General features: G+C 40.0%; 2 protein-coding genes across 7 annotated transcripts; both read left to right on the forward strand.

Moving 5' to 3' along the window:
* The first annotated feature begins 664 nt into the window (after positions 1-664).
* gsr (glutathione reductase) lies at positions 665-10,129 on the forward strand. Of its 2 annotated transcripts, XM_078260212.1 has the most exons (13): positions 665-1,042; positions 1,427-1,601; positions 2,764-2,790; positions 2,900-2,988; positions 4,230-4,299; positions 4,436-4,583; positions 4,696-4,750; positions 4,834-4,933; positions 5,039-5,293; positions 7,141-7,252; positions 8,169-8,300; positions 8,404-8,537; positions 9,470-10,129. In XM_078260212.1, exons 1-13 carry the CDS (start codon positions 987-989, stop codon positions 9,617-9,619), a joined length of 1,503 nt encoding a protein of 500 aa, XP_078116338.1. In that variant the 5' UTR covers positions 665-986; the 3' UTR covers positions 9,620-10,129. The 2 variants fall into 2 exon arrangements, with proteins under 2 accessions (XP_078116338.1, XP_078116337.1); XM_078260211.1 differs by lacking the exon at positions 665-1,042 and having other exon boundaries at positions 1,326-1,601.
* A 1,550-nt stretch (positions 10,130-11,679) lies between these two features.
* Positions 11,680-24,320, forward strand: slc30a9 (solute carrier family 30 member 9). Of its 5 annotated transcripts, none has more exons than XM_078260213.1 (19): positions 11,680-11,810; positions 12,191-12,340; positions 12,449-12,637; positions 12,819-12,836; positions 12,935-12,982; positions 13,164-13,263; positions 13,520-13,612; positions 13,762-13,844; positions 13,992-14,050; positions 14,495-14,562; positions 15,346-15,504; positions 15,822-15,957; positions 16,043-16,082; positions 16,188-16,259; positions 17,268-17,375; positions 17,680-17,845; positions 20,599-20,728; positions 22,485-22,598; positions 22,762-24,320. In XM_078260213.1, exons 2-19 carry the CDS (start codon positions 12,232-12,234, stop codon positions 22,804-22,806), a joined length of 1,737 nt encoding a protein of 578 aa, XP_078116339.1. In that variant the 5' UTR covers positions 11,680-11,810; positions 12,191-12,231; the 3' UTR covers positions 22,807-24,320. The 5 variants fall into 5 exon arrangements, with proteins under 5 accessions (XP_078116339.1, XP_078116342.1, XP_078116340.1 ...); XM_078260216.1 differs by having other exon boundaries at positions 12,449-12,583; XM_078260214.1 differs by having other exon boundaries at positions 12,195-12,340.
* Positions 24,321-24,395: the final 75 nt, after the last annotated feature.

A 24,395-nucleotide genomic window follows, 5' to 3' on the forward strand; every position in this document is an offset into this window, starting at 1 on the left:
ACTAATAAATGAAGATACGTCAAGATACCCAGCAATATATAGGTATTTTCACAATAGACGTGTGTGAAGTAATAGGTCTTTTTCACAGAAGACGTTTTTTCACTTGTCACAGTAGGAAAAGCACAGGTGTAAATAATGACATTCAGCTGCTTTGATTTCAGGTTCCTTGTATGGTGCACACTGGCTCACTGTCAGTCTCACTGGACACTTGAATCATAACTATGTGCTCTTCCTACAACAAGAAGTCAAAATGTCTGCTGTGAAAAAAGCCTATTCAAATTAGCTCCACATTTACTAGCTCTTACTTAAAGTGATTTACACATATGCTTATGAAATTGGCAGTTTTCCAATATATTTGCTAATACTTAAGTAGGCTATATTTACCTGAGTAAGCTTTTGAATGCATGGATTTTAGTTGTAACAGATTATTTTCACACTGTGGTATTGCCACTTGCACAGTGAAGTAAGCTATTATTTTGAAAGTTGTTACCGGAAGTTCACGTTTCTATTGTTTCTCTTTACAGTTGGAAAGATGGGCGTAGTGTAGTTGCTATTCTTGAAGAAATACCACGCAAACCTCCTTCATACCCTGCAAAGGATACCCTGGGATTATTTACACTAAATCTGCCACAAAACACGTAATGCTTTGATTTGCCAAATATGTTATCAACACCCATTAACAACTTCCTATATGGCAACAGGCCTACACATTTTAAACTCGTAAGTGCAGTTTTATTATGAAATCGCCGAACGCAACAATTGTAGCCTTTTTGTTTTTAGAGACAGACGGGAATTGTGTCGCCGTACGCAGACCTACGAAATGCTGCGGGTTCACCCAGTGACACAGGAAGTGGTTTAAACCTTTTGTAGCCTATTTAGCGTGATAAGACCACAGGTCTTCACCGGCTGAGAGTGAGCAGAGAGATAAACAAAATCGACACGCGGTGGATGCATCGTTTTAAAATGCCCTTCAAACGAATAAAAACATGCTGTTTATAAGAATCTGCAGACTGCTTCCTACTGTTCCAGTGTCACTGGCAAGGTGAGTGCAGTAACTTTATAAGGCAAATATCATGGTGCTTTCTGCAATTTATATAAAATGTAACTTTAGGCTATTTTATCTAGCCTAATTTTTTTAGTGAAGAATTAGCTCTGATTTACACCTGTTATTGTAACCCCCGTAGGCTACTGGAGCTCATGTGAGGGTGACCATGCCTAATTGTGAAAACATTTTCTGGGATTTACACACCATTGTTATAATTCATAATGACACAGCAGTGGCTTTCACTTGACCCTCCCATTTCCCTGTACGTCTGACACACTGGCCTGCGAGCTTCCTGGTTATGGCAATATTAATCCAGCTAACCCGGACGCGAGCTCCCTGCTGGTTTATTTTCAGAAAGCAACTTTTGTCGTTTTTTCGCAGACAAGGAGTTATCATCCGTCGCAGTATGGCCTCAGACCCGACGGCAACAGAGACGACCCGGTTCGACCTTTTGGTGATCGGCGGCGGGTCCGGAGGTCTAGCTGGTGCTCGGAGGGCGTCGGAGCTCGGAGCATCCACCGCCGTGATCGAGAGTCACAAACTCGGAGGTACCTGCGTGAGTAAAAACAAATTAAACACTGTTATCCATCCCGACAACAGTCACCGTGCTTTCGCTTGTGCTGCTTTACACCACACTCTGGTTGCCAGGTTCACTGCGAAGCCTCCGGACTCCTTTTGTAAAGTTGATTTTTTTTGTGTAGCCTACAACAAACATTGTCGGTTTGATTAAAGTCAGTGGGCATGTCCACCCCCAGTACAATTTTGAACGTCAAAGACTTCATTTCCTGCATTCTGACCCACTTTTATGCACCAGTTTATGGTGTAAATACTTTTTTAATTAGCCTATGAGGGGGGAAAAACGGATGACAATTCAAAATGTATCAAAAATAATAAGTAAATAAAAAGTATATTGTTACAATTGTCATTGCACATTTTTAAGTGGGTATATGGAAATCCTGGAGCTTTCTTGCATATACCTGCATATCACGTAGACTACACCACTGAACGTTTTTAAATGCATCCCAGCCGTTAAGCTCTCCCCCATAGCACTGACATAGGCTACTGAAGCTAACAACCAATGTATAAAAGAGTAAAGACAAAGTCTCAACATTTTAAATTAAGTTGACGAGGTAAAAAAAACTCACCCCTCATCGATTCCTTCATTAAATAGAAGTAGAAATAGCCTAGTAAGCTGGTCCACTTGGTCAGATTAATTTCCAAATGTTGGTAATAAATAAGGAAATGAGCTCATATAAAAAAAATAATAATAATTATGTGGATAAAAAATATATAACAGGTATTAAGCAATGGTCAAAGCCACCCAAACTTAGTTTATGAATGCCACCTTTTTGGTGATAATAAGACTTTTGTTTAAAGTTCATATTAATTTGAGCATATATTGATTTCCAGTGGTATTGTACCATTTTGATGATTGTACTTATTGTAATTGTGTAATTAAAAAGAAATCTGATGTGCAATTCTTATGTCAATTTTAATGATTGCAAGATAACAAATTAGTTATTGAAGGTTTTGCTCTGGGTTGCAGTTCACCTTTAAGTTTTCCTTAACACTACAACACATTGCAACAAACTGTGTGAATAAAGTTCAGACCTCTGCAGTGTTGTTCTGAAATATTTATTACTAACGTAACGTGAGCTTGGACGCTATTTCATCAAGCTTACACTGAACTAATTTGCGCTGTTTGAATGTTTTTTCAGGTCAATGTTGGCTGTGTCCCTAAGAAGGTACAATTTTCTCTCCATTTGAGTTGTGATAAGCCAAGTTTTACCTATCAGACATAATCATTTTGTATCAAACTTCACTAATCCAGCGCCTTTACACCTGTCTTCACAGGTTATGTGGAATGCAGCCGTTCATGCTGAGTATCTTCACGATCACAGTGATTACGGCTTTGACGTTGGAAATGTTCGTTTCAGTTGGGAGTAAGTCACATTATCTGGTGTCTTCTTCGCTTTTGTTTGCAACTACAGCAAGCTCTTTTGAAACCTGTTATGGGATTTCCTGGAACAAAGCGGTGTCTATTTCATAGCACAACTTCCCAATCTGTCTTTTGTTGCTTCACTTCAGCCCACTTCCCTATCTTTGTGAACAACGTATTCTAGTCAACATTGTTTTGTACTTTAGCATTACATATGCACATTATGAAGATCCCAGCACAGTGTTGTTCAGCACTAACCATAGATTTACCCTCCCTGTGCATAGCAGCCTCATAACATAGGTGAACCAACTGTATCTGTGTCCTGGTTAAACACTAAATGGGCCGCTATTTAGGGCTGGGTAACGAATTCAGTTCTTTTTAGGCACCGACTGAATTGCCTCTAAAGTATAGAGTATCAAAAAATGCCTCGTCATTCAATACCCAATTTCAATGCCTAAGGAGTAAATCTCATCAGCGTCAGTGAACCAATATGCATTCAGCATGCTCCTACCAAGATCTAATAATGCTTGTGATTGGCTGTTTAGTGTTACACATCGTAGAGGCATCCAGGAAAAACTCTACGTTACGCTGGGCTCATGTAGAGCTGAATATAAACAAAGATTTGTGCCGTAATGTTGTAATTTCTTTTTTGTCTAATAAATTTGGGATTGAAAAAAAGGATCATTTAGGAACCGGTATCGAAGTCACGGTATTGGTACAAGTATTGAATTTCTTTTAACGATACCCAGCCCTAGCGCCAATATACTCCGATCTGGGCCTGTTCTAGGGGTGCATGATATATCGACTCAATATCTTTATCGCGATATCACGTTGCACAATACTATATCGAAAGTGTCGTGATAAGTATGTAATATTTTTTTATATTTTTATTGTTTCTAATCTGTCCTGTTCTGTAGACATGGTCATTATTTATTTATTCATGTTGTACCAGTCCAATGTGACTGTCAGTTGAAATAAACCTTGTGTTGTAAGAAAACCTTTTTTTATTTGTTATGAATATATTTTGATGCGTTTTCCCATAACTTTTGTAATTTTACATATGTTTAAAAATATCAAAATTAATATCGATATCGCAATATCCGTAATCAAAATCACAATATCACATTTTGTCAATATCGTGCAACCCTAGCCTGCATACGTCATTGGAATGCATGCCTTCCTTGTGTAAATGTGGCTAAAAAAAACAAACCACCTCTTATCTTCGATCATTTCCTGTGTTTGCAGAGCTCTCAAGGCCAAAAGGGATGCTTATATTAGTCACCTAAATCGTATTTATCGCAACAATCTTGACAAAGTAAGTTTGTGTTTTATCATTTCACATCTTTATTATTTCAGTGTGTTTGTTGTTCTTTCCCGTATACGTCTATATTTACTCGTCATGTCTGTAAACATTTTTCACTATTTCAATAATGACATCTGATCCATTCCAGGCTAAAGTCCAAACTATTCAAGGTCATGCCAGGTTTACCAATGATTCTGAGCCGACTGTGGAGGTAAATGGAAAGAAATATACAGCGCCTCATATCCTCATCGCCACTGGAGGGCAGCCTACTGTTTTGAGTGATGCTGAAGTTCCAGGTAAGACATACTGTACTTAGATTTTACTTGGAAAAGTTTGTTTTATTCAATCTGTAAATTAAAATCAGACGACTTAAATAAAATTGCGAAATGTGTTTATTGATAACTTCAGGGGGAAGTCTTGGCATTACCAGTGATGGCTTTTTTGAACTTGAAACTCTGCCAAAGTAAGCTTATCGTATAATCTCTTCATTGTTTATACCATGTGTAAAGTTTGTGCCTATAATTCAAAGTTTTGTTTTCCCAACAGGCGCACTGTGATTGTGGGTGCAGGTTATATTGCAGTGGAGATGGCGGGCATCCTTTCCACCCTGGGGTCCAAAACATCCATCATTGTTCGACAGACTGGAGTAAGAAACCCATAGAATCACAACTAAATACTAAATGATGATCTTCATAAGTGTGCAGCCTTGCAGTTACTGAAATGCATGTATGCTCTCATATTCTCTCTGTAGGTTTTGAGGAACTTTGACAGCTTCATAAGCACCAACTGCACTAAAGAACTTCAAAACTCTGGTGTGGATATGTGGAAGAATTCTCAGGTGAAGTCTGTTTGTAAAACCGACAAGGGACTGGAGGTGACAATTGTCACCCAAGACCCTGAGAAGAAGAACGACGAGGAGAAGATCGGCACCATCCAGGAAGTGGACTGCCTTCTCTGGGCCATCGGCAGGCAGCCAAACACTTCTGGACTGAACATCGGCCAGATGGTAACAGTCTACTTATGATGTCTACTGTAAACTAGATGCTGAAATGTGCAGGGGAAACATTTACATCTTAGCTCAGTGGTAAAATCATAGACTGTATATTAATGGACAGCACATGTCACTGTCACCCATTAGTTTGTGGAGATCTGTTATCCGTCGTCGAGTTTGCCGTTACGGGCGCAGCCATCCTGGTTGCTGCTTACACTCTACGTTACACACTTTCACGGGCAATCACATCATAGCCACGCCCTAAAACACCCCCTGCTTTATCGCCGATTTTAAAATGGAGACCATAATTTAAAAAATGAACATCATTCTGTGTTGCAGAAGACCTAAAACTAGTGATTGAGACCATAAACTCATTGTGAAAATGTTTTACTGAGGTAATAAATCAAGTGAGAAGTGGGTCACTTTCTCATAGACTTCTACAGAAACAGAACTCTTTTTGCAACCACACGTGTCGCCCCCTGCTGGAATTCAGATATAATGCAGGTTTAAGGCACTTCCGCATTTGCAGCACTTCGCTGAACCGGATGCGTTGTCCATTAATATTAACAGTCTATGGGTAAAACCGGTAGATGATCCTAAAATAACTGAGTATTTATTCTCCTTATTGAGGCAATTCATTTTGCAGCTGGAAAGAGTGCAACACCCATCAATAAAATAGTAACAGTGCATTTAAAACGGGTGACTACAGCTTATCACCACGGTCTGTTTGCAAAGGGAATTAATTAGTGTTTGGCTCTGTACAGATTTCCTTGTGTCACCCTCATCCTGGCTGCTTAACTGTCCTCATAGATTATAGCAGCATTGCAGATCATTTTGAAGTATTTGGTGTCTTTACACACAGCTTTGAAAGAAGAAAGAACTAAATCCAATAACACACTATTGGATAAAAGGTTTCATAGTTTAACACCTTTTTTTTATATAAAAAAAACTAGAGCCCAAAATAAACCAGGCATGGGATCATTTTAAATCGGCGATTAGGGATAATCCGGAAACAAGACAGACAACATACTTGGCAGTCTTTGTTACGTTGTTTCTTAAGAGGTGAAGCGTAACATGCTTATTGGCTCAGGATAATGGGCACATTAATAACAGATTAACGGGGACGTTAAGTCATTTTTCTTTTTAAGGTACTTCACCATACAGTAGCTTAGTGAAGAGGGCTATCAGATTGCCTATTGAAAGGAAAGTTTAATAGATGTTTGTACCTAACTAATACCACACATTCTGGCTTGTCTTTTTATTGTCTAACTTGTAATATGAAGGAGAAGGTGAGTGAAATGTCACAGCAACAGTTCAACACTCAGGGAACCACTAACTTGTATTGAGAAAGCATCAAACTAAGGGAAGTATGAAGGAAAGCTTGTCATCTTAGCGGTATTTATACCCGGTTTGAGAGGGTTTGCAGGGATCAGTCTTTGTTGAAACGCATGATATTGTTAACAGTGAGTACGTGGTTGCCCCTGCTCTGTGTATTCTGGAGGTTTCCGAGCCTCAACAGTAGGATCAGTCATTGTTTCTTGCTTTATACAGAAACTGTTTCTGTTGCTCGCTCCTTAAAGTTTCTGTTACAAATGCACACTCTGCAGCTCAGCAGCTTGTGATTAGTGAACTGCACCATACAGAATTTATTTTTTCACCAATTTATTTTTATTGGTGTTTTTTTTTATGGATTGTACAATATTCAAGATTGTGATTGTACAAGTATGTTCAGCATTTTGTTATAGAAAACAAAAAATGAAGTGTATGTGTGTGTATATACCAGCACCTTGGCATAAATGTATCTTTCCTTAAAGTCGTTGAAGAAAAAAGACTTCAGATGTGATGTTTCTCTCTGTTTGCAGGGTGTGGATACAGATGAAAGAGGCCATATCATTGTGGATGAGTTTCAGAACACCAGCAGACCAGGGATCTATGCTGTAGGGGACGTTTGTGGCAAAGCTCTTCTCACACCTGGTAAGTAGTTGCACTAATGACTGACATCATTTTGTGGAGGTTGCTTAAAAACTATACAGTCATGTTTACATTTGAGCTTGCCCAGTATGGGCGTTTGAAGGCTGATAGACTAGTCAAGGCTTCAGTGGTATTTTCTATCCATGTTGAATATCTATACATTTGTTTTTTATGCCTAAAAGGTATTTTAATATTAGTAGGGTAAAAAAAGAGAGGGAGACATTTTTAGAGGTCTTCAGTTGAACTTTAGTCACTTTGTATAAACAGGTAAGGACTTTATTTAGTGTCTTATTAGAGGCAAGATTTACACATTTAAAAACTAGAGGCTCCAAATATCTGCAGTGAAACTACCAGGAAGTGTCCTCCCTCAATCGAATACTGTTACTTTTGAGTGAGAACATAATACAGGAAGCATGTTTTTGTCAAGTTGTGTTGTGTACAGTTGTACGTGTACAGCAAGATGGTATTTTCATAAGAGAACCATTAAATGAGGCACTTTGGAGTCCACGTCTGCCCTGTTTAAAAGCTCTGGGTGTAACTCTTGTAATTAGGCGGTATAAACTAAAAACTAGACCATAATTTGTGTGCAAATCTCACCTTTTTAGCTTTAAACAAGATAGTAGGTAGCAGTAGAATTTGCTAAATCATTGATAGAAATATGTAATTTTCCTGCACAATTCTCAGGTGCAGCCTCCATGTACTGACACCTATCTATTTTAAATAATCATGTTTAGTTACAGTTTACTATTTCCCTATTCCATGCACAGTTGCAGTAGGTGAAGTGATCCTTTGCACTTGTTTTTCTGGTTTTAGAATAAAGCGTTTTTATTTTTTACTTTGTGGGCCACTAAAATGTTTTCTTAGGACGTTTACTGTTAGGCAGAGTTGTGCACTGATGTTATGTTGTATGTCGGGGCAGTTGCCATTGCTGCAGGCAGAAAGCTCGCACACAGACTGTTTGAGGGCAAGAAGGACTCCAAGTTGGACTACTCAAATATCCCCACAGTGGTGTTCAGCCACCCACCCATCGCAACGGTGGGCCTCACAGAAGGTGAGCAGTAGTTTCATAATCAAAGTTAAACTTTCACATGATTTAATCCTTTGTAGTACTCAATAGGACAAGAATTACAATGCCTAATTTGTGTTTGTCACAGAGGAGGCCATTAAATCTAGAGGAAAGGAGAATGTGAAGATCTACAAGACTTCTTTCACTCCCATGTACCACGCCATCACGAGCAGGAAGAGTCAGTGCATCATGAAGCTGGTGTGTGAGGGCAAGGAGGAGAAGGTAGGAGTCATCTGCTATTTACAGTTGTTGATCCAATATCATCAATACTTTGATAGATCAATAATTATTCTTCTGATTTTCTAATGTCATTTAAATTATTGTAACCGTTGTATTTATTATTAATCAAAACAACATGAACTGTTACTGTCATTGTTTCTTAAGGTACACGTCAATTAAGCCACATGTTCAGAGTTAAAACCGCGAGGTAGGGCGCAAAGCATATAATGGGCACAGAGGCAAAGTGCAGCGCAGGTTTACGTCATCGTAGCGTTTGGCTTTGGTTGCGCCTTGAAAGGTCAGCGGCACCGAGGTCAAAGTTGAAATAATTTGAACTTTGAGCTCAGCACTCGGTGGCAATTTCGTGCGGTGCACCATGCCAAGGGTAGCGCTTCCTCCGAGTTGTCTAGACCGCTCTCCCCATAGTAAAACAATGGCATAGCCAATGCAGAGCGATTTTTTTTTTATTTATTTTTTTTTTATCAGGTGTAGGCAGCTTTAGACTTATCGCTACATCTGATAGATTATGAAAATCTGAAACCCTAACCCTGCTTAAAAATGTAAACGTACTTAAATTGATCATTAATCATCTCTAAACCAAAAAAAAAAACGCATGACTTTGTCCTTGGGTATTGTGTGGTTAACAAACCTTACTCCAGGCACTCAAGTGGATCACAGTAATAAAAAGCCTTGAACAAATATGGCCCAATGGAAAACTTTGTTTATGTGTATTCTGTTTTTGAATGACAGTGCATCTATTTTTGCATTGAACTCTACGTATTTGACTCAAGTGTTGATTCTGTAGTAGATATAAAATGTTTGAGAGAGGACCTTAAGATATCTGGCCCAATGTGCCTCTATTTTTGGCTCATGTGAACATCAACAACTGCAGTGATTTTTTTTTTTTTAAAGATGGACTTGTCTCTTATCCTCAGGTGGTGGGCCTGCACATGCAGGGCCTGGGCTGTGATGAGATGCTGCAGGGCTTCGCTGTGGCCATCAAAATGGGTGCTACCAAAGCAGACTTTGACAAGACAGTTGCCATTCACCCCACCTCGTCTGAGGAGTTTGTTACAATGCGTTAATGCAAACACAACCCACCCCCACCCTTGCTTCCCTAGACGACTTGCAACCCACACAGGCATACCAGGACAGAGTTGCTCCTCTGTACCACTCTCGCATCAGCTTGACGACTTGCTTTCTAAAACGGCATACTTCCATTTTCTCTCTCATTTAAGTGACCTTATTCGTGCAGTGTTTCATCTTATCTTCTCTAATTTTTACCTAAATGGACCAAGACCGAGTTATGGCCTCCTTAAACTGTACTATGGGTCTTGAATATTGATCGAATATTCTGGATTCCATTTTAATGATTGTAAAGATGGAGGGGATGGATCTGCAGGTATTGATGTCAAGTGATTGCATGGGAAATCAAAAAGACTCTCCCCTAGTGTATGTGTTTGATTTGTCAGTTATTTGTTAGATGAATATGACAAACACTGCTGCTCCTTAAGGCACCTATTTACTGCAAGATCATAATATATCGACTGTACTGTTTTAAAGGTTCAATAAACATGCATGATTTTTTTTCTTAACTGTTGTGATTCCTTTCTTTTCATTCACTGACTAAGTCTTTATTTTATTTGTATTTTTTTACGGTGCTGTGTTGCAACACTCTTCCCCCACTAGTGCCCTGCTCTGTCTGTGTTTACAAATGACATGGGTTGAGCAATTAAGTACTTCTCATATTTGGACAGAGGGTGCTGTATTCCTCCTTCCAAGGTAAAATTGTATGATGACAATGCTGCATTTAAGACAACTAGCACACTATTTCATTGCTAAAAAATGCAGAATAATAACCCTGCTATTTACTACCCAGATGTTTCGTTTTGTGTAGTGCAGCAAGGCAAACTATATGCATATTCTCCAGATGCGCTAGTGTGGTGGATCTATTTCCATTTGAAAATAGTGAAAAGGAATTTATTTGGAACACTAGTGGTGATAAGTAACTAAATACATTTATTTAATTAAGTACTGCATGTACAATTTTCGAGGTACTTTCCATTTTATGATTTTCTTTCTTCTACTCCAAAACAAACTAAACTTAAAATATGATTGAACTTCCCAACATGATGTATAAAGTAATCTAAACCATTTATACAACAATACAATATTTAGATGTTAATATTTGATACATAATAGAGGCCATTCTGCTGCATAATGAGGTATTTTTTACTTTAGGTACTTGGTGTTGATTTTGTTGACAACAACACTTCTGTAGTTTTACTACAGTAAGATGTAAAATGCAAGACTCATGTAATAGATTATATTTATTATATTGTGGTATTACCTGTTTTAGCCTACTTAACTAAACAATCTTCCAACACTGGGTACTTTAACAAAAAGTATTTTAATCAAATCAACCTTTAACTTTTCTTCTTAACTGTATATGAAATAGTTGGATGTAAACAGCACCGTGAGGATGACAGGGATAAGAAACTCTGGACATGAATGGCCTAGTTTGCACAGTGGTTATTACAGGACTAGTCGGATTATGGAGAAATGAAATGGCAGGAAATTTGGCTAGTTGGAGACAAATTATGTCATAACAAAGTTAAAGAGGTTTCAAGCAAAAAAGACGTTAAAGCGATTCAGACTTCATATTGAATATTCTTGCACTTTCTGTGAACTAAGAAGAAAAACAAACTTAATACTATGTATACCAGAATATGTTTTGGTTAATGTTAAACATTTTATAAGAAGGGAACTGGGCAAACAATTCAATTTCAGGATAAAGACATTCTTATATGTTTTGAAGGTCACGAGATGGGGAAGATCTTTTTTTGTACAGTTAATTTTATTATTAGGGAAATAATAATATAATATAATTGCCATATTCGCAAGAAGAAATGGCCGGACTCCAAACCAAACATTGGACACATTTTTATGAGGAACTGCATCAATATGGCAACATTATGAGATACCTTAAAAAGAGAAGGCAATTAAGACAAATTTTGTGTTGGGCAGTTTATGTATGTACATCATGGAGGTGTTGATGTTCTTGTGTTCTTCAAATAAAGTGAAAAAAACTTAAACTGAATAAGATCTCGCGAGAAGACAATCAACGTCACTTTCGTGTCACAGGTCAGGTCACTGTGTGTGTTGTTTGCAGCGTTACCATTAATGTAGTCTCGCTTTGCCAGACCCTCCTCCAAAGTTTGACCATATATTCTAAAATGGATACAGACTATGCAGAATAAATCTCACAATAGAAAGGTACTGTCTTTTTTAAATGACCTTATCTAAATGTACTCGCTATTCAGTTGCAGTTGTTTCTGAGTAAATCAAATGTTACACAGTACTTGTTACTTACGGCGGCTAACGTTGTTAGCTTACGGTGCTAGCTAGCCGGGGTTGGTGGCACTGCAGTAGAGTCAGTACGGTAAAGATATTTGACCATTCAACCGATTATCGATGACAAACATTTCAGTTAGCCAACAATGCCACTTGTGTTTAACACTTTAGTTTGTTTTATAGCGATGCTAACGTTACTGCTTGATGAAACTGTCAGATGTTGAGAGGCGATGTCTTGGCTTTAATCTGTTCAGTTGACAAGCTAACACAACAGTGACCGTTCTATCTGTGACTCCGCATAGCAAGTTCCTGCACTTCGGTACCAAGCCCCGCTACAGCGAGGATGTTCCCCAGCCTGGCCCACAGACCATGGCATATCTTCTGCAGGCTCTCCTTGCAACACAGGGCGCCCCTGTCACAACGGTCCCCGAGGATCCCCCAGCTGTGCTACGGTGAGGACTCATTACACATTATGGCTCTAACTACTGTGCTTTCTCTTGAGCCATAGTTTACAATGCAGTACAACTGAAGAAACGTTTATCATACATTCTGTTGCACAGGTTTGAAGAGTGGAGGCATACATAACGTGTGGTTCAGCCTCCCAGACTGCCGTGTTGCTTCTCTAGGGCTGGGCAAGGTGCAGTACTACTCTACCTCTGGCAGCAGTAAAGATGGTTCCCCAAAATCAGCATCAGGTGATGCTCCAACAGCAGAAAAGGTCTTGTCTGCTGCTGCAAAAGCCACCCCAGGTTCACCAACTGACTAACTTTAATGTTTCAGAATACCGCAGATTCAGAAGTTGTTGAGATGTTTGCTGTATGTCTGTTTTTGGCATTTTGTGTGGCACTGCATTGTGTACATTAACGGTTACCATTTCCCCTTTTATAACTGCTAAAACTGTTGTCCTATTGCATGCCCTGTCAACATTAGCACCGGAAGATGTTTCTGGTAAGTTAAGATGTTTAGGAAAATTCCAAAGTCCCCCAGAAGAATTTCACTTTAGTGTACGTCTTTACACGTTTACATTTCAATCTTTGCTCTCATAGGTGCAACACCTCAGGGACTGACTAAAGCTGAGACAATTCAAGTAAAAGGTAATTAACAATATTTGTGCATGCTTCACATGAAACAGATTTTAAATAAAACTCACTGCCTTACTCTTGATTTACCTATATTCTTAGTATCTTCAGAATGTGGGTGTGATTTGATGACTTGCATGAGGACTAATGAATGCAGATGAAACCCTGCATCATAATTTCCCTCTGTCATATGCAGTTCGAGCAGTCCTGAAGAAAAGAGAATATGGAACCAAGTACACTCAGAACAACTTTATCACAGCGGTCAGAGCCATGAATGAATTCTGCCTCAAGCCAAGGTAACCCCAGTTTCCCAAACAAATTGTGTTATGTTTCATTTATATATTCACTGTGCCCACAGCTGAATTAACGGTGTTGAATGCTCATCTGTTCAGTGTAACCATGTTCGGCGCTAGCCGAGATGCGGGCAGACCACAACACACATTCCTTTTGATTAATTAGTAAACATGCTGTTGTCATTAGCACATATAAGACTGCCTAACATCGTTTAACTCAGGTCTTTCTAAATCTTTTTCTTCCCGACTTCCCCTTAAGTGATCTGGAACAGCTTCGAAAGATCAGAAGACGCAGCCCTCACGACGACACTGAGGCTTTCACGGTCTTTTTGCGGTCAGATGTGGAGGCCAAGTTAGTTCAATTTATTTACACCTCAAGAGATATAAAGAATATAAACACTATGTGTACTCCAACAAATTATTGCCCAAACCACCAATTTTCATTCATGTGTCTCTTCTCATTTTGTGATTCATTTTTTTCTTTCTTTCTGTGACTATTAGAGCACTAGAGGTATGGGGAAGCCATGAAGCTCTAGCCCGAGAGAGAAATCTCAGGAAAGAAGTGGAGAGAGAGTTTCAAGAAAGTAGGTTTATTCCATTCCTTAAATGCTCAATACAGACCTTTTGTGAATATTTGTGTAACTAACCTGATTGTTTAACAGCTGTTAATTGATTATTTTGTCCGTTGGACATATCGTTTTTATTTGTATCTCTTATTTGTTGACCTCCAGGTATATTTAGGAATCAACAGTTGTTAAAGGAATACAAAGACTTTTGGGGAAACACTAAGGTGAGCTCTTTTACTTTTGTCCTGCCATTTTGTTTGATAATATGGTTAATTCTGAAATTTTTTTGTGTTTTCCAGTTCCAGTTTTATGTGTGAAAGAGAGAGAGTTGACATAAGTGATGTATTTGTGTGACATTTTTCTCTGTTACAGAGGTCACTGCGTCTACGTGTATATTAATGTCATTATCTGTTGTCATTTATGAAGTCCACTGGTGTTATTTTGATGACCATACTGTACTGTTCCACACTGCTCTGGTGTGGCATGGTGTATTCTATACTCTGCCGGCTTGTTTTTCCTCCTTGTATTCTCACAGTATTTTTCATGAGATAACATAAACTGTATAAGTCTGTTATGACGACATAGCTGGACATTCCCAATCATGTGTATATTAAATCAATGGCCGGTTGCTAAATTTCACTGTAGTTGTTTTTCTTTGTTCCACAAAGCCTCGATCAGGCCAGAGGACAACGTTCCTACAAGGGCCGGGGAAGGTGGTCATGGTCGCTATTTGCATGTAAGTTTTAATACTCTCGCCCTTGTTTCTGACTGCTTGTTTGGTTTCGCTGTAAAGTCTTTCTGTACTCAGTGACTTTGCTGAGCTGTAGCACACACAGTGGGAGGTATTGGATTAGAGAGGAACCACGAGTCTGTTCTCGGCAGGGTTACTACAGTGTGTCGGGTGAGTTTCAGAGTGTAACGTTTAGGAGACAGTAGACCTACTTTCTGAAAAAAGAAGGACCCCCCCTGCACTGTAGAGTTTTGACACTCAAAAAAAAAAAAATCTCAAAGATGCAAAAATCTAAATTGGAAACTGCATGGGCTTTAACTCACGTGAGATAATGTGGCATTTGGATTAGGATGATTGCATTACAGGACATGTGCAGTCACATGAACATCTAAATGTTTCCTTCACTTAGTATGCACAAGGACTGACAGGACTCAATTGGTTAAGTACTGAGTCGAGGGGAGGTCCAGTCTGGGTGTAAATTCTGTGTTTCTGGGGAATGAAAACAGAAAAGCTGAAATACTTTGCAATAACCAAAAGTAGTTGAGTAATAGCAAATGGGAGCAATCGTATCGTATGTTATTAACTTTGGCCTCCAGCCACATTTGTTTGTCTAGACTTAACAGCCACATTATCACATAGCTAACTGTTTTTCTGTCCAGTACAAGCTGCTTATTAAATCTGTAGCCCACCCAAGTCAGAACTACTGTTAACCATTAAATTATGTTGTAGATGATAAATGTTTTCAATGCCCTTTGAGTGCTTCATCTACTTATTTTTCCTTGTCCTCAGCAATGGGCTGAATTTCATCTTCAAGCTGCTGGCTTGGGTCTACACTGGATCAGCTAGCATGTTCTCCGAGGCCATCCACTCTCTGGCCGACACCTGCAACCAGGCTCTGCTCGCCCTGGGAATCAGCCAATCTGTCCGCAACCCTGATGCTGGGCACCCGTAAGCACCACACCTTACTGTACTGTTAAAAAGAAAAGAAAATGATGATGAGGGGAACGTGAGCTGTCGCCAAAGGAAAGAGCACCAAACACCAAAAGAGTAGAAGTATAGGTTGAAGTTTACACATTTAGAATTTTGCAGAAGTACCATTTTAATCCTTTTGCAAACAGCGTTTTTGCAGAGCGTAGGTATTTGTATCCTATACAATATAAATAATGGGGTTGTTGAAAATAATGTTGTTGATGGGTAAGAGAACCAGTCCTGGTTTTGTTCAAATGATACTCTCAGCTGTAATAGAGGCCCTACCTCTTTTCCAGGTATGGCTTCTCCAACATGCGCTACATTGCCTCCCTCATCAGTGGGGTGGGCATTTTTATGATGGGAGCAGGCCTCTCCTGGTACCATGGCATCATGGGATTGCTGCACCCACAGCCCATTGAATCTTTGTTATGGGTGAGTGTCTATGTTGACTCGTGTCTGTAATACAGGATATATCAAGGATAATAATGACCCAACACGTCACTTCTCTGTGTTACAGGCTTACTGTATTTTGGCGGGCTCTCTGGTGTCTGAAGGAGGTAGTTTATTGAAATGAAGTTTGTTTTTGTTTTTTTGTTTTTTTAATCTTTGGACATAAAGTATCATTTTGTAATGAAACATCTCTTTCTGTTTGCCTTTCTCAGCCACATTACTAGTAGCCATAAATGAGATAAAGAGGAGCGCCCAACTTCATGGACTGTCTTTTTATGAATATGGTATGTACAACGGAAATATTTTTCGTATTAATTAATGATGCTTTGAATGCCATTTACACCTTGCATTACAATGCATCTATATTGATCAGGCAGCAGTTTACTTTGCCCTTATCTACCTAAAACTGCAGGTAACCTGTCCTGAGCTATAGAGGAGGGGATTGAATTATGATTGAATTGAATTAGCTGAAATCACATATGACAGTGTAAGATCTCTATAACAATATACAGAAGATGCCTTAAGGAAACACTCTCCAAAAAAACTCTTAACGGGGAAAGAAGTGGAGGAAACTTCAGGAACAACAACTGGGGAACAGTCTCCCTGGACGGACAAACATACAATAGATGTCGTATGTCCAGAATACAATAAACACAATAAAATTACAGTATAGACAGCCAGGATGAGAAAATGATACATAGAGTGGCAACATATGGGAAGAAAATGGATCGAGGAGGATGTTAAGCAGCTTCCAGGTGTCGCCAAACAGAACCTGAGCCACATGACCTCTTCACCACCATGTAACCTGGAACGCCGACAAGAGACACAAACACACAAGACGCAAAACTGAATCGCATCATTCACACAGATAAGGAGAATAAAAGAAGCACACAGAGAAAGAGGGAGAGGCTGAATCCCAGGAGGACGGATATCCAGATCCAAACGTGCGAAGTCGGGGCACCGACAGCCAGGGGAGAGAGAGCGAGAAAGGGTCCCTGGATGACCAAATACACCTGCCGTCAGTTTGAGATGAATGAAACTTACCTCTGGAGTAAATGAAAGCAGGTGTTTCCCATCATTGTACGCAGACGGCGTCATTCAGTCCGAGTTGATTTTCATATTGTGAAGGAAAGAAGTAAATCCGATCATTCATCAACCATAATTCTACCAAAGACACACATCTGTCCACAAATGTAAATGTTATGTTGATAAATCCAGCCTTGGTGTAATGTGGGTATATCGCTTGAAAATTCAGGTGTAAGTGTGGTCTCGCGTTGTTTTTATGTGTGCAGTAATGCAGAGTCGAGACCCCAGTACTAATGTAGTGCTGCTGGAGGATGCTGCTGCTGTATTAGGAGTCATCATGGCTTCTGGCTGCATGGGCCTCACCTCACTTACAGGTAAACAAAGAGACACGGAGACATTGTTGGATTATTGGAGTCGATCAGTTTCAATCTATTCTATTGCCCTTAGTCATGCAGTTAATGAGCTCATGTTTTATTGCTTCTTTTAATCTTCTCAACCAGTACTATGACTTATTATTCTCCAATTGATAAACTACTAACAAGGATAATCCTTCTCTCATGTTTTTGTACTTTGGTCTCCACTGTCAATGTTGGCAATGATCCATATTTCTAAAGTTGTACTGATTCTCTTTCTTTCAATTTCTTTTCCTCTGTCCCTCTCCGCCCGCGTCACCCCCAGGTAACCCCCTCTATGACAGTATGGGTTCTATCTGCGTGGGCACGTTGCTGGGTGCCGTCTCAGCTTTCCTCATCTACACTAACACAGAGGCTCTGCTGGGTCGCTCCATACAGGCTGAACGTGTACAGAAGCTTACCGAGTTCCTGGAGAACGACCCTGCAGTAAGGTCAGCAAATGAGCATCATGTTTTCAATTTTCTGTTATGGTGTGGAGTGGAGGGGGCAAGGAGAGCGTGATTTACAAAAACAAAAACGTCAAGTCTTCTGGACCCCACAGCCCGTTGCTTTTGAAGCCTGGCATCACCACGCAGCCAGCGTACGGTACCGTCTTTCATGAGTTCACCCGGAACTCCCAGACAGCAAGCATGTTTAGTTACGTCTGTTTCTCTCTGCCGTTGTTGTTTTACACAAAGAACTGGGCTGATGTTACAGAGGTCCGTTAAACCAAGCGCTATCAATGCACACGTTAGGCTGTGATAGACAACAGCAGAGAGAAATAGACTCAATTGGGGTTTGGGAGTTCCAGATTAAGTCGTGAAAGCCGCCGCCGTAGATGTACGGTAAAGCCAGAAGCTGAATGCGGTCAAGCCGTACATGGAGATGAGGGGCTATCATGGATGTATTAAGAGAACAGGGAGATGAGGGGCTATTTGCTGTTTTTCTGTGCTGGTCGATGTTGTTCTTCAGCATTTAGCGGCAGTCTAGAACATTTTTAACGTTAGGCGTATATACTGCCCCCGTCAGGTCCGGAAGGATTGCATCCCCTGGTACCTGGGGAAAAATGAGTACCGGCATGTTTTCAGAATTTTGATACAGAGTTGGTACCGAAGTATCGGTTCTCATGACATCCCTAATTTGTCGAATCTGTGTTTTCTGTTGCATTGACGATAGTGACACCAAGTCCTCCCGGAGATGTGCCTTTTGTCATTAGTTTTGCTTTCAATAACTAAACAGTGGCAGTAAGGCCGGTTACACACTGCCTGCGTGGCGTGTGGCGTTTCTGTTGCGTGTCAGCTGCGTGGCGGCTGCGTGGATTCTTCTACACACCAGAAACGTGTCTGACGTGGCGCGGCTGCTGCTAGCCTTGTCTGGACACATGTATGTTTCCCATTGATAAAATTAAATACCATGTTAAACATAAATATATACTGATTTGATTACAGTAAAGACGACGTCAGAATATTTTGTTCTGTATTGACAGGTGCAATATTAGAAAATCATTAAATTACATTTATATCTGCATTTATGTCAAAACCTAGAGACTTTGTCATTTGTTAATATGTATTTGTGTCTAAATGACATATAAACATCTTTTCCTATTCTATTTTGCCTGGAAACGCTTCCAACACGCTTGAGTGTCGCGTGAAAAATGGGCGTCGGTTCTATTTCTAGCAGGCGCGCGTTTTTGGCGCAGCTGGAGCCGCGCCTGAGACGTGCATGTCACGCAGGCAGTGTGTAAGCTCTAACCTGTTAACATGGGAGCTGAAATATAAACGGACACGCCACGCAGCTGACACGCTCGTGCGACGCATCCAGTGTGTAACCGGCCTAAGCGAACAGCTACATGCAAGGTGTGTGACACCAAGATAAATGATGCCGGATCAACAATGTCCAACTTCATCAGTCATCTCAAAACGCACCCAGATAGGTCAGTCACTTGCTAATGTGAAAGAGACGTTAAATTTAGCATATATCGTCACAGGTAACAAGCTAACCAAGTGTTGTGCTAATGCTGGGAACAGGCAGATTGTGTCTTAATAGTTAGTAGTTGCTGAGGCTCAGACATCCATGGCGCACAGGAGGCAGGACGCACGGATCCATCTCCCCAGGAACAAACGCCGTGTCGGATGGGCAAACTCATGTGATGCGTAATTGATCCCGTGGATGATTTGTAGGCTATTATGAACAAGGTGTACCCGGTCCACCAAACACTGGGCCGTTTTGACTGTCTTAATTCTGCACAGTAGTCCAGTAGTAGTCCCTATTTACTATTTCATTATTTCATCCATGCGTGGCGCAGCGGATCCGTAGCGCACTGTCACCTGCCGTGGAGACGCTGGCCTCACTAACCTCTCCTCCTCTGAGTCGGATCTCCCTCGCGCTGGACTCAGTTTCACTGAGCGTACTAACACTTAGAAAATAAATGGCATTACATCAGTGAGTTCAAACTGCTTATTGTGCGTAATTTGGACTGACACTGAGATGCATGTTGTTCTGTAACTGGTGTGGCGCTGCCACTATTCTCTTGATTTCCACTTCAACATTACACTTTTTTTTTTGAGTGAAAGAGACGTTACATTTAGCATATATCGCCACAGGTAACAAGCTAACCATCGCCAAATGTTGAGCTAATGCCGGGAACAGGCACATTGTATCTTTATAGTTGTATCCATATGATGTGACAGCCTTAGGTTGATATTTCACCAGGCCAGAGGGTTAGAGGGATGTGTTAAGTAGACCCCATAAAGTTATCCCACAACTGATTTTGTTACTGTACTCTATGGATGGTAGCTACGGGACATGCTTTGAATTCATAAGATTTAACAATACAGTGTTAGGGACAGATCAGATGGCCAGAGACTTGAGACTTGACTTGGACTCGTGGCAAAAGACTTGAGACTTGACTTGGACTTCCAAAAAATGACTTGTGAACATCTCTGGTTTAAAGAAATGCCAGCATGTTTTTCTCCTATCCAGGAATGTTGTGTGGAAGGGCCAGACCTTCCTGTGCAGCACTGTGGAGATAGGTCTGGCAATGCAAGACTACATTTGATGTCATACTCATTATAAACACACCCTGTCTTAGCGAAAATCCACTAAACTATCCTGTAACATGTTTTGTTCTCTGACTAAGTTTTAAGTATGATAGTTTTTCTTCCTGCCTAACCTAAAGAACTGCTTTTGTTTTTATCATGATCAGGGCCATCCACGATGTGAAGGCCACTGATCTGGGACTGAGCAAAGTGCGATTCAAGGCTGAAGTTGACTTTGATGGCCGAGTGGTGACACGGTCTTATCTGGAAAAACAAGACATTGACCAAATCCTCAATGTAAGTTGTTCACTCCCTTTGTTTCCTTTTTCTTTAATATTTTTTGATCACTACTTTTTATTACTGTGGTGTATAGTAGGCAATAAACATGTCTTTTGAACACTATATTATGAATCCATCTGTCGCTAACAACTGCTAGGGACACATTGAACAAATCACAGATCAATTCAAAACAAAGGTTTTTCACTCATTAAAGGATAATTCCAGTTTTTACGCTTTCTTGTTTATGCCATCATCGCAGTTAATGAGTCGTGAAAGAGCGAACAAAATCTTGCCATTTTCCCGACTATAATTGCTGCATGTCATCCCTTCTCTCTCTGTCACAATCTAAATAAAAAATAAAATGTCTAAAAGAATAAATAAATAAAAAAGACACACAACAGCCCCTTACACTGCAGCTTACACAGTCACTTTTAATAACAAAAACTGATTATTATCGGGACATTTTGGGTTAAACAAAAAGTCACTTCAGTGAGGTTCTGTTTACTTTGCTAAATGTTGGTTCCTTGCTGCATTCATGTCACATAGGAAGAAGCATTCCTTAAAAACTGTTGTGGTTTAGTATACAGTATAATAATTATTTAAAATGAATCATAAATGACCCTCAGCAGATGTAAGGATTATGCACTGGTATCTACTAGGGTTGGGTACCTTTCGCATCTGAACCCATATCAGTACCGATACCGGTACCTGAAATTCAGTTCCCGGTACCCAACGGTACTTTTTTCAGTACTTTCTCTCTGTAATTACAAAAAAATGATTTCAGTTGTAAAAATAATTCCAAACCTATTTATCCTATTTCATTTACAACATGATATTTATTTAGAATATTTTACACTGACAGAAATTAAATAAAAATAAAACACCTCCCTCTCTCCTCCCAAACCCGTCCCTACAACCTATTACATTGAATAATGATTCAACTTTTATTCTTGTATTTGTATATTATTCTTTTTTAGCCTGTTTTATTTTCACCATTACCATTTTTAATTGCTCTGTAATGTTGCATGTAAAGCACTTTGAATTGCTTTGTTGCTGAAAGGTGCTGTAGAAATAAAGTTGTCTGTCAGTCAGTCCCCAGGGCACAGAAACCACTGTTGTGCCTGCTTGTCTCACAGGAAGTGTAACGACAACAGCACCGCGACTGCTTTCGGCTCGCCATTAATGTCGTATCACAGTGAAGGGTGTCTGCGTGAAGTCACTGTGACTTCAACAAAACTGCAGAGCTGACGTAGTTTGCTCCGTCAGCACCTGTGCGTGCGTGCGTGCGTGCGTGCGTGCGTGCGTGCGTGTGTCAGAGCTCCACTCTCTGTTAACATGCAGAGAGGACAGATAAGCTTACGCGCTCTCAGGTACCGAAATTTGGCATCGTTTGATTTTACGTGAACCAATACTCGGTAGTGCCGACGTGATTCGTTCGGTACCAGTAAAAGTACAGGGTTCGGTACCCAACCCTAGTATCTACAACATACAGTAACGCAGGCTACAATAGCTACTCTCCAGATTATCTAACGTGCAGACCTTGAGGATTTGAATATGTTTGAGCTTCGGTCCAGTTGAAGTGGTCCGAACCAAGCTTGAATTTTTTTGCAACAGGAATGTGGACAAACCTGAACTTTTTTTTTCTTTAAAAATGTTTTTCTTAAAATGTGATATTTTTGTCCTCAGATGTGTCCTTGGCTTTTGCTGTATCCAACATGCATCTATATTGCTTACCTTGTATCTTTACTGACTGACTGACTTTCTCTCTCTTTAGGAAATCCAGCAGGTGAAGACGCCCGAGGAGCTGGAGAACTTCATGCTGAAACACGGGGAGAACATCATTGACACCCTGGGGGCCGAGGTGGACCGCTTGGAGAAAGAACTCAAGGTTCTGAAATATTAAACTTGCTCAAATTGTTGTCTAGAAAATACCTAAAACCGCCTTTTTTTTTTTTAACATTTCATGGTGCTGTTCCTATAGTTACTAATTGGAATTTATCTGCACAGCAAAGAGATTTGTATGTGACCCTGTTTTTTTTTTTCCTCCGTAGCAACGGAACCCAGAGGTCCGTCACGTAGACTTGGAGATACTATAATACCTTACGGGTCATCGTGCTGTAACAAGAAGAGGAAAAGGTGAAAGGAGGGCCAAGCTTGCCTCTGCTATCTGCCCCCCCCATCCTGACCACATCTGTCTTTGCACAACTCATCAAGTCTTACTGTAGAAAAGTCCACAGCCATACTCAAGGAAGGTGTTTGGGCAATGATCATGCTTTCTTTGTGTTTGTTGAACTTCAGTTAGCCGGGAATTCAGCCTGCCAGAGATCCACTTTTCACATTCAAGTGCGAGTGTTCCTGGCTTAAGACTAAGAACTGTCATTAGTCTCCTTGAATTTTAAGAGAAATTTGAATCTCCGTTGCAGTTCACATACATCTATGACAGTTTAGTCTCCTGGTTGTTTGCTTGACCTCACATTCCTGCATGAATGTGTTTGGATTCGGATGAAATCAGGACCAGTATCATTTACTAGACTTGTACTGTAATGTGAAGAAGCTTGAACCACAGCGATAGTGTTTCCTTCATTAGTACAAAGGAAACCTGAGAGCTACATATTCAAACAAGATTTATTTAACTGCAAGACATTAGTTTTTTTTTCTTCTTTTAATGTGAAAACGGAGGAACTGAAGACGCCACGATGCTCCTGCAGGTTCTCTAATAAAGACAGTTTGTGATGGATAGATTGTATTGCTATTACAGTGTAAAACAGAAAAGAAAAAGAACTTAAAAGGTGTTGCTAAGACGTTTCATTTGATTGTATGCTAGAGTTGAAGAGTGAACTAAGAAAACGGTAGCGCTTATTGAGCATCAGCTTATGCAAAACTTAAATATTAGAAAACGGTGTCATCACTGTAAAATCAATATGTTCCCATGATATTAAGAAGACAAGTTGAAAGTCTGACTAACAAATGCATTAATTAAGCATGTATCGGACATGTTGATCTTTACACAAGGTCAAATAGAAAGAGTGAACGCTCTTCCGAGCCAAGACATTAAATTATAGGCAGTGGCATCCCTCTCTTTCACTTCATTTCTCAGCTTCACACTCCAAACTTTGATGTTCTCCAAACTTAGTAACTTTATCTTGTGGGGTTTGGCAGCCGATCAGCAGGTAACTGTACTGATCCAAAGATGAGGTACTTGATGGATGCAAATTTCCAGTGTAAATAAGTGGTCCATGATGACAAAATGTACCAAACGATTGGACCATCATCATCATCATCCTCATAAACTGGGTTTTAATCATTCAGGATGTCACATTGTACAGTGCAGCGTATCAACATTATCTCCTACTTGGTGTGAAACATACAGTGACCGCTTTTACTTTTCATTCTGCTTTTACTTTAGTCAGTCAGCTGCAGCACAGGACACACCTGCCTGTTAAACATGTTACTATGCTTCAGGAGGCCAGCCCAAATCATTTAATCTCTGTTGGGAGGATGGATATGTATCTTTCAAGGTGTTAATAGTGTAATATGTTCCCCTGTTGGCTGTAACGAGGCTGCCACTGCTGAAAGAGTGAGAATAAATTTGAAATTATTTATTAAATTATTTTTGCTGTCCTTTTTCTGTCATGTGGTCTGATCTCATTTCAACACTGCTTCACGTGTAGTTTGTGATTAGCAT

Source organism: Sander vitreus, chromosome 10, assembly GCF_031162955.1.
Source record: "Sander vitreus isolate 19-12246 chromosome 10, sanVit1, whole genome shotgun sequence".
Classification (NCBI taxonomy): domain Eukaryota; kingdom Metazoa; phylum Chordata; class Actinopteri; order Perciformes; family Percidae; genus Sander; species Sander vitreus.